This window comes from Manacus vitellinus, unplaced genomic scaffold (assembly GCF_001715985.3).
Source record: "Manacus vitellinus isolate BGI_N305 unplaced genomic scaffold, ASM171598v3 scaffold_23_pilon, whole genome shotgun sequence".
Lineage (NCBI taxonomy): Eukaryota > Metazoa > Chordata > Aves > Passeriformes > Pipridae > Manacus > Manacus vitellinus.
This window is the reverse complement of record NW_021939718.1, coordinates 3,291,306-3,306,523: the sequence shown is the minus strand read 5'-3', so window position 1 is coordinate 3,306,523 and position 15,218 is coordinate 3,291,306. Positions and strand designations below refer to the sequence as shown.

The window sequence follows — 15,218 nt, the reverse complement described above, 5'->3', positions numbered from 1 at the left end:
ACAAGCTTCCTGCTAAATCTGTCTATCCAGATCAACAATCCTGAACTCTTTAATTACATGCATGATAATCTGCCATAGACTTCCATGGCTTTGTAGATGCTTAAAATTATACGGTTGGGGTTTTTTTTACTCATAAAAACAAACACTCTTCAAAACCTACTTTCTCTGCACTTTTGGTACACAGATTATAAACTACTGAACACTGCTCAAACTATTTATTCAGCTTCTTCATTATTCTATTTCTAATATTTCATAGGAACACTATAGCACTCACACATGGCGACTAGAATACTTAAAAGCTTTCACTGTAACAGTGCAGCACTTTTTATGAAGCTCCAAACCCCTTGTTATTTCAAAGTCAGCCTTTGATTTGTACCAGAATCTCCACATACAGTCTCAGAATTGGCTTTGCCTCACTAAAGATAAGAAGTAGCCTCAAAGGTAAGCACAACCTCTGAGCAAGGCAATTCCAAAGCTAATGCCCACAGGGAAGTAACTTTGTTCAAGTTATATTTAAAAAGCAAAGACATGCAGCACAAAAATGAACTTGAAGTCTTGGTAAAGAATGAGACAAATTCAGTATGCTGCATTCAATACTGATAGCTAGTATAATATACATAAAAGAAAACTAGCTCAAATTGTTTTTTCCATGGAAGTGAAGGTGCTTGCAATTGCCAAGCTGTTCACTCATCCAAAATCAATTCAGCAAAATTCTTTTTAGAAGTCTAGTAACATGTAGAATGAAACTCTACCTTTATTCAAAATGCAAACACAGTCCCCCCACTGACATTTTCACAACTTACTTTCAAAATAGAAAGGAGACTAACAATTGCTGAAACTGACTCAGCGTAATTTTTTAACAGTTGAATACCTCGTAAGGGTCACAGATGATTGATTTGCTAAGAGGATATCATAATATGTCATAGCCATGAATATCTGTGAATATGCAAAATTAATTTTATTCAAGACACTAGGATATTCAAAAGAATATCAAAGAGAAGCACACTGAATCTAATGTTCCAAATAAGGCTACAACTCAATGGCAATGTACAACTCACAGACTTATGAAGAAACAGATATTTTTAAGATATCTGCCAGCTTGGTGGTCCAAAATAATTACTCTCCCAACCAAAATAACCCAAAACCTAACCCAACACAAAGAATCACACACACCCTGCACAAAAGCAGGTACATCTATGTTAGTATATGTAATATGGGTATCATAATTTTTGTATGGAATGATAGCAGGGAAAAATAAATCTTATCCTCATGGAAAAAAATGGGAGTTAGAGAAGGAGCTGAGAATGCAAATGTTGTTCCTTGTGCAAGAAGGAGAGAGAACAAAAAAGGGAATGAAGGAAGAGGCAGAGCTGAAAAAAAATCAAATAATTCTCCATAAGTTTGCCCAAGCATCTGACAAAAATTATAAATTACTTCAAAGAATGCAACACTTGCACACATAAAAATAACACAATGTGAAAACCTTCCATAGAGACTAAGTTAAAAGACATTATTGATAACTTCTAAACAGTTTGATTCTTGAGGATAACAACTAAATTCTCACATGTACTGGAAAGGACTAAGATAATAGCATGGCAGACAAAGAAAACTTTTTATTTGTTAGAAAACTGTATCCACTATCAGCCATAACTCCAAACAAATATAATTTTTGCTATTGCAATATAAGAAGTGAAGAAAGTAAAGTAAAGAAATTGATGTTTTTCTAAGATGGTTCTTTGCACATATCCCATTTTTTGGCAGAATGTATTTTTGGTTTTCCAACTTATTTTTTAATATGCTCATTTTAGACAAGGTACAATAAGCTTTATTTTGATATCTGAGCATAAAGTGCATACCTAAATAAGAATTCTTAGCTCAGGATTAAAGCTAAGAAGGGATGGAAAGGAGAATGAATTTAATACCTGGTTAATGAAATGAAGAAATGTTCTTTTTAGAAAGAGTGGAACATGAGAGTGGACAGATTTTACCTTTTGTAATGATACTAGTATCACCCCCTACATCATAGTCCTATCAGTTCACACTTCTTAAATTTTCATAATTTTGCAGGTTTATATCCATGACATTTCTAAGTCCTGCAAGATATTCTAGGCAAAAAATAAGGGTGACTACTGCAGGGGGGGGTGTTTCAGGGGTATAAAATTATGTCTTAATTTCAGATGATAATTCATTTCACTGTAGTTTCTCTAAGTCTGCAAGTGGATTTTTTGAGTAGAAGTTTTGACCAACAAGTGAAGTTATTAATAAAAATTTCCGAATACATTCTTGGCTAATATGCAATGAAGATTACTGGTCTCATTTGTTTCTTTTTCTTAATAACTACATACTCATATATTATACTTAAGAGTGAAAATGAACAGTGAGAACTCTCACTGTCCCCAAGCAATAATGAGCAGGCTCTCAATAAATATGCTCTCTTTAGAGATTTGTGACTTTAATTATTCAGGATTTTAGCAGGCAGAGAAACCCATGGGTTGTAAGGGTCCCTCATGAACTTCCTCATGAAAATCAATTCTTTCAACTTCAGTTGTGCATATTTGCATATATACTTCATTTAAACAATGCTGGCACACTCAGTTTATTCCTTCCTCCTCCTCCTCTACCAATTTTGCCATTATGCTACATTATAACTTCCCCTTTTTGTTGTTATTCAGCCTACTTCCTTCTTCTTCTTCATCCAACATTTTCATTATCTCTTATCCCATGAGGATCTCCACATTCTCATTTAAATCCTACGCAGTAACATATCACAGAACAGTTTCATGAGAATGACGACCCACACATTTTTTACTCTTGATGACCAGAGAGGTCCTAACCTAAAAACTTTACACAGGATGTGATTTACAGACTGAATAAGAATACACGCATCCCAAAGGTGTCTGAACAAGGCATTTCATGTTTAAAGAAAAAGGTACAATATGAAATATAAAAAAATAAATAAAATAATCCCCCCAAAATCTCACATCACAAATATCTCAAGGTGCATTAATGAAATCCAAATTTCACTCATCCCACCTCATAATGTATGGGCTGGATGAGCAGTGATGTGAACTGAACACTGGTTAAATGGTTGTCTTATTGGAGGATGGTGTAGTCCAGGAAACAATATTGGTTCCAGTCCTGTTCAACACCTTTATTAATGGCCTGGATGAATATATATATCATATTTATATATATCATATATATATATATATGAGATATATATATATATGTCAGGTGCGCCCTCAGCAAGTTTGCAGATGACAATGCACTGGGACAAGTGACTGGGACAAGCACAATCAGATGTTGAGCTGCCATCCAGAGGAATCTGGACAGGCTGGAGAAAGGGGTTGACAAGAACCTAATGAAATTCAATGAGTAGAAGTGCGAAGTCCTGCACCTGGGAAGGCACAACCCCAGGCACCAGCACAGTCTGGGGGCTGCCCAGCTGGGAAGCAGCTTGGTAGCATAGGCCTTGGAGGTCCCCATGGACACCAAAGTGACCATGAGGCAGCAGTGTGCCCTTGCTGCCCCAGCACATGGTATGCTGGGCTGCATTAGCCAAAGTATTGCCAGCAGGTTGGCAGAGGTGATCCTCTCTACTCCTCCCTAGTGAGGCCACATCTGGAACACTGTGTCCAGGGTTGGGCTCCCCAGTACAAGAGAGACATGGAGAGAGTCCAGCAAAGGGCTATGAAGATGATGAAGAGACTGGAGCATCTCTGCTGTGAAAAAAGGATAAGAGAGCTGGGACTCTTCAAACTGCAGAGAGGGTGCAAAGAAGCGGAAGTCAGCTCTTCTCAGAGGTGCCCAATGACAGGACCACAGATGATGGGCACGCACTGAAACACAGGAGGTTCCCTCTGCACATCAGGAAACACTTTTCACTGTGCAGATGTCTGAACAGTGGCAGAGGTTGCCCTGAGAAGCTGGGGTGTCTCTGCCCTTGAAGATGCCTGGACATGGCCCTGGGCAACAGGCTGTAGGCGGCCCTGCTTCAGCAGGGTGGGGATGGACAAGATGACTCCCAGAGGTCTGTTCCAACCTCAGTCATTCAGTGCTTCTGTGAAGCACTCAATGACAACAATAAGCATATTGCCATGCTTGAAATAAGTGCTTCATCCTTAAAAAAAAAAAGAAAAAAAAGTGACACTGTCTCCACAAGTTATATTACTTCCAAATACAGATACTGTGACTGGCTGGCCAGTGTACATAATCTTTTCACCATCTACTCAAGTAAGGGATAGGTTAAGGATGTTCACAGCTATTTGTTTCAACTTTATCAAAGAGAACACTGAATTATATATGGAAAACCCAAGTTTCTCCCCACATTTAGAATTACTAATCTGCTTCTCCATTACTTTATGTCCTCTGCTCTACATTTTGAAAAAAATGTGTTCACTTTTCAAACATTTATAGATAAATCAAATTTATAACGTCAAGTTATTATACAAACTGTATTACAAATACGCCCACTGATCTTTACCTTTGTAAATGGCACTAACAGAAAAATTGTTCTCTACATGTAATGCAAATATTTTGATGCTGCAACTGATACAACTTACAGAACAAATTTCCAAAATACATACCTCTAAATGCACTAATATCTCCATAGTGTACCTGGAGCACAAAATATCTGCCACCTGTTTCTCCTCCAACTCTGAATCCAACACCTAAGAGAAGGAAAATGCTTTGTTTTCAGAAACAATAAAATACAAGATGGTTCACCATCGCCAACCATATAAAAAGTACAAAGCACTGTAATAGCTAGGAGATGGGGTAGAAAATTTCACTGAGACACCAGTAAAGAAAACTTTGTCCTGAAATCCAGGTAAACCACCAGCACAACACGTGTTCCCAGATTAGGAAGCAGGACCATAACTTAGTTATTAATGAATAGATACCTGCTTTTTGCACTGAATTCTCTCAATCAAATGATATTAATTTAGATTCCATATATATATATATATACACATATATATTTACATATATATTTATATATATATATATATAAACACTATTAAACAAATTAAAAATAAAAATTAAGTTTTGCCATCCATGTATGATTTGGTAGAACTTTCATTTCTCATGCAACCTGTACATGATACAAACTGATTAACACTGACTTATTAAGAAGACATTGAGAATTATAAGATAAAAAGATTTGCAGTAAAATATTTTGAGATGTAAATTAATATTGTATGCAGAAAAAATCTTGAGTACATAATGCAGCTATGTTACTTGTTGACAGAAGTAAGCACAGGCACAGAAGACAATGGAGAAGTTTAAAATAATTTGAAATAATGAAATTGCAAAATATCGCCATCACCAAAAGGAACTTCTCTAAACCAATTCTACAATGAACACTCTCCAGAAGAAGCAGAGAAAGTAATTTTTTCATATTTGGTCAGAGAATCCCACAGTAACAGGTAAAGCCTATTTATAAATGGGACTGCAGCCTCTCTGTGCAAAAATGAGGCCACTTTATGAATACTCCCCACAAACCTTGTATTTTTGGACAGCTTAGAAACAAGAAGAATACTACTCGCTGGGTTTTAACAGCAAAGTTTCCACATAATCCTCCAAGAACCAGACTTCCACAGAACCTTCCAAGTAACAATTTTTTAAATTGACATTCTGATAACGCAGTCAAGTAACATTCACGTTGATAAGTGTGTAAATAGATTACGAAAAATCAACATTTTTATGATATTGTGCACTGCTCCTGGTTATGAAAATAGGCAGTAAAAGACTAAATTAAAAACTTCTAGAATTCAAGGTATTTTCAGACTGAGGCTATACAGATATTTCTAGGACCCTTAGTGGTTATTAAAAAACAGCTTCTTCCGGTTTTCCAGACATATCACTCCAAGGAGCTTTAAAAATTTTGATTTAATTCAGTAGAGTAGTTATCATACAAGAAAATTGGTATATAAGCATGTTGCTCAACTGCATCAAAGCATTAAGAAATGCAAAACACTTTACATTGTACAATATATTTAAGACACAGAAAAAATTCAATTGAACTTGCTCATGGTTTTCCAAACACATAAAAATATTTCAGTACAGTTTGTGTGCCACTAAAGATATATAAATAGTAACCTTCCAGTAACACATAGTAGGAAACACAAGATTAATGCTATATAAAAATAAACATTATATCATGACAGTTATCTCTCCCTCAGCCTTTCTTCCCCCTACAGAAACCCAAAATGTTATAGCAAACAGAATGACAAAACCCCTCAAGCACATTAGCTAGCATAATAAATGTCATACTTTGTGAGTCTCATGTTTATAGTTTCCATCAACTAGACATAACAGAAACATTATAAGAGGTTCCCAGATATGCCAGGTGCTTACTTCCATATCCTCTCTTTTCTCTTGCCCCTGTACACAAGAACTCCACACTAAAAGGACAATACCTTTTGGTAGCCTGGTGGGTGGAGCATTTCTTGCCCAAGCATACAAAATGTTAGATTTATCTCTGCACGTTCCTTCATCACAGTCCCTAAACATGAGTAAAGAAAAGGGAATATTATTTTTTAAATCTTAAAATCAGAAAATGGCAGGTGAATTACATGCAAACCCACTAATTTCAAGATCTGTGAAGATATTCCTGGATGTATGTTGATCAAACACATTTGCTTTAATGTCGATTGTTTTCACAGATATCAGTATACATTCCAACTTCTTTTATTTCTCTCCCTCTGCCTTAAGACAGTGTCAGGCAAACAGTAACAAAACCATAGACAGTTCTGATAGGCCCTGTTAGCCTAACAGCCAGTGAGGAAGAAAATGAAGAAACTTTTGTGAGAGTGAACAGCATGAAAATTTCTAGCACCATTAGCTCAACTGACTCAAAATGACGACTGCCACATTTACACAGAGGGACAGGACTCATGCACAAAGCAGAAAAAACTTCCCACAAGACATCACAGCCTTAAGTTAAAATTGGTTATTTAGAAATTGTTTAATTCTTAAATTAAAAAAAATGACAGGAATCTGTGTATGAACCCACAGATAGGAGGCACTCAGGCTCTTTCCTGTTGATGCTGTGGGATGTGTCGGTGCTAAAAAATCTCCGGAGCAGTTAATTAGGAGTGAGATAAGGAAAGGGTTTATTGTGCTAAGGCAAAAGATGTTACAAGACGTCCGAGATGTTACATTTTATAATACCACCTATCCAATCCCAAATGTGTCCACCCTGTGGTCTTTACTCTGGACCACCCCGGGGTCCACCCCCTGAGAAATGGGTCTGGGGTCTTTTACTTCATCATCTTCACCATCTTCAGAGCACAAAGGGTACAAAGTCACCTAATTCTTGACCGTGTTCTACGGTTTAGGCCAAGATATAAGCATTCTCCAAACAATCTAGGCCTTGCCTTGACAAGAGACTAAACATTTCTACTGGATTTGGGGGTAGGAGTGATATAGGGAGCATAGACTGGGGTAAGAGGGTTAAGGAATGTGTAAACTATTTGTACTACAGGAAAAGGGATGTGAGGGTTGCTGCTTTTAGAGTCTACTTCCACTGCTTATAAAACTTATAAGGCTTACAAATATTAGAAAAATAAAAAACCATTAGGGGCTTAAGGCATCACTGTACTTTATGCAAGCTCATTGCTTTAACATAATTTTTATGCCACTGCACAATTTCTTGTTTTTCATAAAAAGAGAAATCAACACACATACACAAAATAGAAACAACCATTAAAAAAACCCCAAACAAATCAAACCAAATAAAAAACTACCAAAAAAACCCCCGAAACAAAAACCCATGGGAAAACAAAAACAAAAAAGAAGAGTTTGCCCAGTTACAGACCAAACAGGTTATGAACACTTTCAAATAACTTAGAGCTTGAGTTGTGCAAGCAACTAACCTCTAACTAACTAGCCTCTGCAACTAACCTCGCAGGTGACACTAAGGCTGGAGAATGAAAGACTTCAGAAGACCGATAAAGTCTAGATACCTTGAATCTGCAAGAGCTGGTAAACCTGGGGCACAGACACTGTCAAATCCGTAAAAGGCCAGTCAGGCACAGTCGTACAGACTCCACAATGTACCTGGATCACATCCAAGAAGGTGCTGACTGCTCCACATGGGTGTAGGCCATATGATGATATACATGGATAATCAAACAAGGGACCCTAAGGAGCTTTTCCAAACACCTACCTAGAAGATGTTTCTCCCTCTCAATCATCTAGGTTTATTTATGGGGTGTATTTGTACTTTCTTCAGTGGCAAAGCATCACATTGCTGAGCATGGAGTGTAGAAGTCATTCAACAGGTGCAGCAGACACAGGTATGACTTCTAGAAAGCCTACTCTGAAACTATTTAGACTACTTCAACTGATCCAAGTCAGATGCGATAAAGGTTGATACCCATGCCAAGCTTTCATTCCAAACCAAAAGGGTACAGCCTCTTCTGTTTATTACTGCTTGTAAAATGAGACCTGAAAAAAAGTCTGTACACATAAGGCATGACATATTTCAGTCACTTGAAATTCTGGGGAGAACAGAGTGCCACACAGTGTGTGGAAGAGTATAAAAGCATTGAAGACCAGGACATCCAGCAGGCTCACTAATGTGTCCGTTGAGGACGGCTGGGCCACAGGTGCAAATGACAATGATGCCTTCCAAGCATCTCTCAGGAATAACCAGCTCTTCTGGCATATATATCAAACCATCTCAGCAGGACATTATGCCTTTCTGTGATCCCAGTGAGCCTTACTGCAACCAGGCTACTGTATTTGTTTCTGACAGAAAGCACTGTCATAATCATGAGAGTGTCAAGAGAAAATGCCACTTCTTCCTTTCCATTAATTATGTTCTTAACATATATTTTTAGACCTTCAAAACTAACAGTTTGGCCATCTGCCCCTTAAAACATGCCCCAATGGACAAGGAAAACTTATTTTAGGGCAAATGAAATGTTTTGATTGACACAGCTGCAGCTGAAAACTACACAGCTTCCCAATGCTACAATATAAAAAACACAAGAGACTTCAGGGGTCTAACCAGGTATTGAGATGCAAAGTTTGGAAATCTGCTTAAGAGATTGTTTAGGAAGAACACCAGCAGAAACTACAAGCACAGTCACAGCTTCACCACCACACTCTGGGCCAGGTAGCCTTCATTTATATCACAGTATTTTTAAGAACACATTAGTTAGGTAAAAAAAACCTACATGGACTGTTTCACACTTTCTTCCTGAGACATTAGCCAATGGAGGAGGAAGATTTCAGGGGAGAAAGATAAAATACAGACACTATTCTTTCATTTTGCTTAAAAAATGGTCAACCCTCTCATTTAGCCATCAATGCTGATCTTGAATCATCAAGTTTTCAGAAAAAAAACAATCCTAGAGGAGATTCCAAAGAAGAGGTAATATAACTGATGAACAGATTTAAAAGCAAGGGGCTAGTAAAAAGTATAAATTTAACAAACAAATAAAAAATTTAACATATCATTGAAATTCACAGCTTCTTCACATGCAAAAAATTACATTCTAAACAGAATGAGTAGCACAGAATACCTTAAAAATGGATTATTACTGTGTATTATACAGTGTATAATACTGTGTATTATACAGTATTAATGACTACTTTTGACTGTGGTCAAAATTAGTGAGTGAGAGAGGTAAGGGAGGGCATGAAAATAGAGCCTGGTGACTGCTTCTTGAATCTTTGGGTTTTTTGCAAACTCTGCAGGACTTCCCAATGGCATTCTCCCCAGTCTTGGGTAAGTTCAAGAGCTTGTTTTTTTTAATGGCACTGGGGTTTTGACTGATTACCTAAACTGAAAGTAAAATATTTTACTATGTCAGCAAGGCCAGTATTTGGCTTTTGTTTTAAGAGTATTTGCATTGATTAGGGTAACAAAAACCTTTTTTTATTTCTTTCTCTATTATACTCTACACCTTGACTCTAAACAAGACTTGTAAAAAAAAAAGGTAATTGAGGTGATTGAGAAAAATTATCGTTTTTAGCTCTGGAGCTGAACATTGCAGAACATTCTGGGGCACTCACAATGGCAAGAAATTACACCCAGAAATAAAATTCTTTCTATTGTCCCCACTCTCCCTTATGCAGTGAAATGCAAGTACTTCACTGAACCAGCCTTGACATCTTCTGCAACTTGTACTGAACTATTGCTGTCAAAGACTTCCAAAATCATCCTCTCCTGCCAACAGAAACAGCTAGTCTGACACAGGAATTACTGGGTGGTGATCTATGACCTGTACTTGTACATTTGATTAGATAACTACCTAAAGTTGCCCTGCCTGATCTCAAACTAAAGGTTACGTCTATGAATCAGCTCATTCATGGGCGTTCATTTCAGTTTTAGGTTTGATGCAGCACAAGACCTGTCTTTCCACAAGACTCCCAAGTTTTGAATAATTCAGCATTTTCTTTTAAATCATTCAAGTGCATTCTTTATTATCTATAGACAATTTGAACTTCTGATCAATCAGTTCAGACATGTTACTTCAATTTTGGCACAGTTTGTCAGCTCAGACAAAACTTCTTGCCATAATGGCTGAACTGTTTTTAGGGTTAATTACGATCAAGAAACAGAACCAGCTACACCATTTTTTTTTGCGTGCCAAGCAACACCTGAGACAATGAGCCCTAGGAGACTACTTGTTTTTTTTCTGTGGAAAGGCCATGGTATTTCAAAAAGAGCGAAAGGCCTGTGCACTTGAGCATTTGTTCAGATAAAGATTCTACCATGTTGCAGTGAACACCAGAGCCAGAACAGGACCCACACTATTTGAGAGCCTTTCAAAAGGCCAGGGGCATTTGCATGAGTAGTGTCAAATCACCACAAAAGGCAGCAGGCCAAATGGGTATAACAGATTTTGGCTCAGCCTGGCTCCAGCCAGAGGGCAGCTAATCCCAACAGTTATCTGGATGCTGTATCTTCCTCTCTCCCATTCCTCCCCACTCAAAACTGGCCTGAATAAAACTTCACACCCCAGGGGAACAAATTTTTTTCTTGCATTCTGAATGCTCCTAAAGACCCATTTTCCTGTAATACAACTAGCCCACATCGTGAAGTTATGAGAAGTAGCTCTTGACTTGACTTCTTTTAACGTTCTTATAACTGATTACAAACCATGCAACTGATGTTGCCCAGAACTTCAATGAAGAAACTACAATAAAGAAAAAAATCTATGTGGCATGCCCTTAATTCAATAAAGCCTGTCTGTAAAAATGTTGACCATGAAAATGTAAGAGAAGAATCTTTCCTAAACAAGTCTTACAGTGGTGCACTTAAACAACCATTCTTTCTCCTAGTTGATGGAAGAGCAAGTGAAATCATCACTTGCTAGACTGCAGGTAACGAAAGGAATAAAAAATAAACAAACAAAATCAAAAACAATAAAGACAAATTATACACAATCATCAGAGTTACTTTAACCAAATTACGTTAGATGTCTCCAGCAAATTTGAATTAATAGGAAAATACATGCTTTTAAATCATACTTACTCTCTGCAATCACTTATAAAAACATAAAACAGTTTTGCACAGCCGAATATTTCAGTGAACATATTTACAAATGAGACACTTACAGAAATATGTACATATACACACACGTTTGTTCATACACAAAATACTACATTAATTATACACACGTGTGGCTACAATGCCTGCAAACAGGCATTTATAGAAGTTTATGCAAGTGTGTCAAAGACATATATGTAGATGTCTACACGTTTTTACGTAGAACACAGATGATCATCTCTCTAGCCTTGCAGATAAGGTAGAGTAAGATGAAAGTTGAAAACTTGCAAAAACAGGGACATGAAATAATGAGACAGTGAATGAAGAGCTTTTCATTTTGAGAATGCAAAGCAAACACAACTAAGAAACCACACACAAAAAAAAGGCACAATGTAATCAAGCCTTGCATATGGAAATATCAGATTTAAAGACAACACTAATGTATTGGGCTTGGCTGAGATGGAGCTAATTTTCCCCACACCAGCCCTTACAGTGCTGTCCTGTGTATGGGTAGCTAGAAAGGTAATGATAACACAACAGTGTTTGGGCTACTGCTGAGCAGTGCTCCCACAGCATCAAAGACTGTCCCTCCAATGTTTCCCCCCACCAGCAGGCTGTGGGTGGGCAGGTTCTTGGGAGAGGCCACAGCCAGGACAGTTTACCCAAACTGAGCAAAGATATATTCCATACTATATGATGGCTGCTCAACAATAAAGGCTAGAAGAAAGAGGGGGGGGCCTTTGTTATTTATGACATTTGTCTTCCAGAGCAACCATTACTTGTGCTGAAGCTCTGCTTCTTGGGAAGTGGCTGGGTACTGCCTGGTGATGGGAAGCAGAGTAAAAGATTTTGTTCTCCTCTGCTTCTGCACACAGTCTTTGCTTCTGCTTTCTTGAATTGCCTTTATGTTGATTCAAGAGGTTTTTTTCCATCTTATATTATCTCTCCTTCCCATCCTGCTGAGGAGGGGAGGGATAGACCAATTCGGTGGGAACCTGGTGTCCAGCCAAGCTCAATCTGCCACAACTAAGTAAGTATTTCATCGTTTGACAGGTAGCTGTTAAGTACAGCAATCAAGAACAAAAGCTGCATTAGCTGCCACACTGAACAAACTGTCACTGGTGAGTTTTTTGCGGGGCAATCATTCTTCTCCAGGGAGAGTGAAGATACAGCCAGGGAACTCAAACTACCTGAACCCTAGTCTCAAAATGGAGATTCGAGTCTGATTCAGCTTTGAAGAATTTTAAGGTTTTTGGTTTTTGATCTGCCTATTCCAAACATCTTTAGAACATCAGCTGTAAGTGACTTAGGCATCATCTCATGACTTCATCGCAACACAAGTTCCTGATCAATCTGTAACAATATAATTCTATCATGTAGGAATTATTTCAAGGCTCTAATACAATTTCTTCCAGGTATATGAAAATGAAACAAACTACCAGTACAATCTATTCAGTTTTAAACAGGATACTCAAGATGTAAACTGCTTTTAAAGGCCACAATGGAAACTGTTTTCTGTTGTGTATTTTTCACATTAAAGTATGAAAGAGGTATATTCTATCATATAAGATAAAAAAAACCACAGAAAATCGGTCTGATGGGAAAAGAAATTAATAGAAATTCTGTGCTTTCAGCTGTACTTTGGTCTGAACTTTTTAAGCACCTGCTTTTCTTGCAAGACAAGATTACAACATTTTCAATATTAAAACGGTTGATAGGTAAAAAGGAGACAGAATTTTTTACAAAAATTTGTTGTATGTTTAAAATATTAATCAAATCATCTCCCCAAAACATGCATTTATTTTCTTGAAAATATATTCTACTATACTGCTAGCTCTAAATTCTAGCTCTAGTTACCTTTTTAGTAAATACTTAAAGATAAATTGTGATTACACAGCTCTATCAGAAAACCTATATTAAAGTTGTTTCTTACAGTTTAGAATAATTCATATAAACCTTTCCAGCATCAGCAAAAATACCTCATCTGCTCTCCTCTGAAAACCTGGAAAAAACTTGCAAAATTACTGGACAGACCATTAATTTCCACCCACCGTCACATTCTCTTCACTTTGGCTTCCCATACCTATTTTAGTGTCACTGCTCTCACTGTTTAGGCATTTTGGAGGGCAAGTCAACCTCCAAACCGCTTGATAAAAGGAATCTTCTTCACCTTATCTTTCACTTAGTTTCATTCTGGACACCTGACACAGTATTTCATACACAGAAAAGCAGCCAACTGTAGTTGAAGCTTAGATTTGTCAGTGTTCAATGACAATCTGCTCACAATAGCTCCTGCCTCCTCCATGGAGACAGGCAATTAGCCATGAAGAATCATAAAACAGACATTTTTCTCTACCTCAGTGAGGAGTTAAGTTAAAAAACAAAGAAAAAACACTTTAGTGTGGAAAGAATAGGTTGTCATACATTTCTTCTTCATTCCAAAATATTATACTTTTTCAATAAATTGTTACAATGGAAAAAGTTTATATGGAAGCAATTAACACACACACACACACACACACACACACACACAAAAGCTGGGTAGTAACAAAAGCAAGTTGCAGCTCTTACCAGTAATTTTCAGTAGAAGAGGGTTCATTACATCCAAACAGTAACATGTGGTGGACTGTGTCCATGCTGGCATGAGGCTTAAAGTCAACTGAAAAACAGAATGGAAAAAGAAGTAAGCTATCCATACTCTCCCATTAAGTCACATATGCAAGAGCATTCTGAGCAATTTTTATTCTGTAATACTAGAAATACGGTATGTCTGTCTCCACTCATTTATGTGCCTACTGCATTTCACTTACAAGCTTTCCTTAAATTTCCACTGAACAGGCCACCTTTCAAGCTAAAATACTGTACCTCACTCAAATCATTGAGAAAAAGTAATTCCAAGTTCCCAATCAAAACCACTGTATTTTCCCCAAAAGTTAATTATGACACTTAGTTAATGTATCAATGTATCCCAAACCGCAAAATTTTACTACCTTTGAAATTTACACTTGAGATTTATAACTACTCTTCTACTTCTTTTGTACTTCATAAAAAACACAAACAAAAAGTAAGTTACAGTTAAGAGCAACTAAAATCTTATGCATTATTGATACCTTCTTCCAGTATTCTACCTGGTTTACATTTTTCTTGGATCATTTTTGGGACGACAGTTTCAAGAAGGGATTATGATTGATTCTTACTAATATGTCAAACCCTCTGGAGTGGAAAACAAGATTTGTTTAAAGTCAACACGATCTCATTGCCCAAATATTTATTATCCTTAGAAACTTAGATGTGAATGTTCACCTCTCAAACGTCCGTTCTTTATCCTATGCCACTGCTAAAACACTGTTTTGGATTCTCAAGTGACTGTGATCCTCTTTACCATAGTAAAAAAGTTTACCAACATCACACTGTAATAATATCAACCATGAATGTACAGTGATGGCATTTCTAAAAATAAAGCAAGCTACATTCCTTTATTACTACTGAAAAGATGTGTCAGACGCAGGGAATGCAGTCAAATTTTTCTTCTCTCATCTTCACAGAGAGGGACATTGGAGGGTTTTTAACCTTATACTACAGCAGAAATTCCAAAGCCAAGTCACTCTTGTTCTTACATGTGCATAGAAACTGAGGAGTCTTAAAGTGTATTTTAGCTCTTAACATGGGGAGATGGTAAAGCCGCAAACAACAGTTCTGCTCCCAAGATTTG

The 15,218-nt window shown here is 37.2% G+C and overlaps 1 protein-coding gene across 6 annotated transcripts in view; it reads right to left on the bottom strand.

Moving 5' to 3' along the window:
• Positions 1-15,218, bottom strand: part of PAM (peptidylglycine alpha-amidating monooxygenase) — a 95,503-nt gene that overhangs the window by 45,258 nt on the left and 35,027 nt on the right. For all 6 annotated transcript variants that reach the window (XM_018072852.2, XM_018072854.2, XM_018072855.2 and 3 more), the window contains exons 5-7: positions 14,078-14,165; positions 6,420-6,505; positions 4,587-4,670 (exon numbers count right to left, since the gene is read on the bottom strand). In XM_018072852.2, coding sequence (XP_017928341.1) covers positions 4,587-4,670; positions 6,420-6,505; positions 14,078-14,165 — 258 coding nt within the window. The remainder of the gene's footprint in view (positions 1-4,586; positions 4,671-6,419; positions 6,506-14,077; positions 14,166-15,218) is intronic.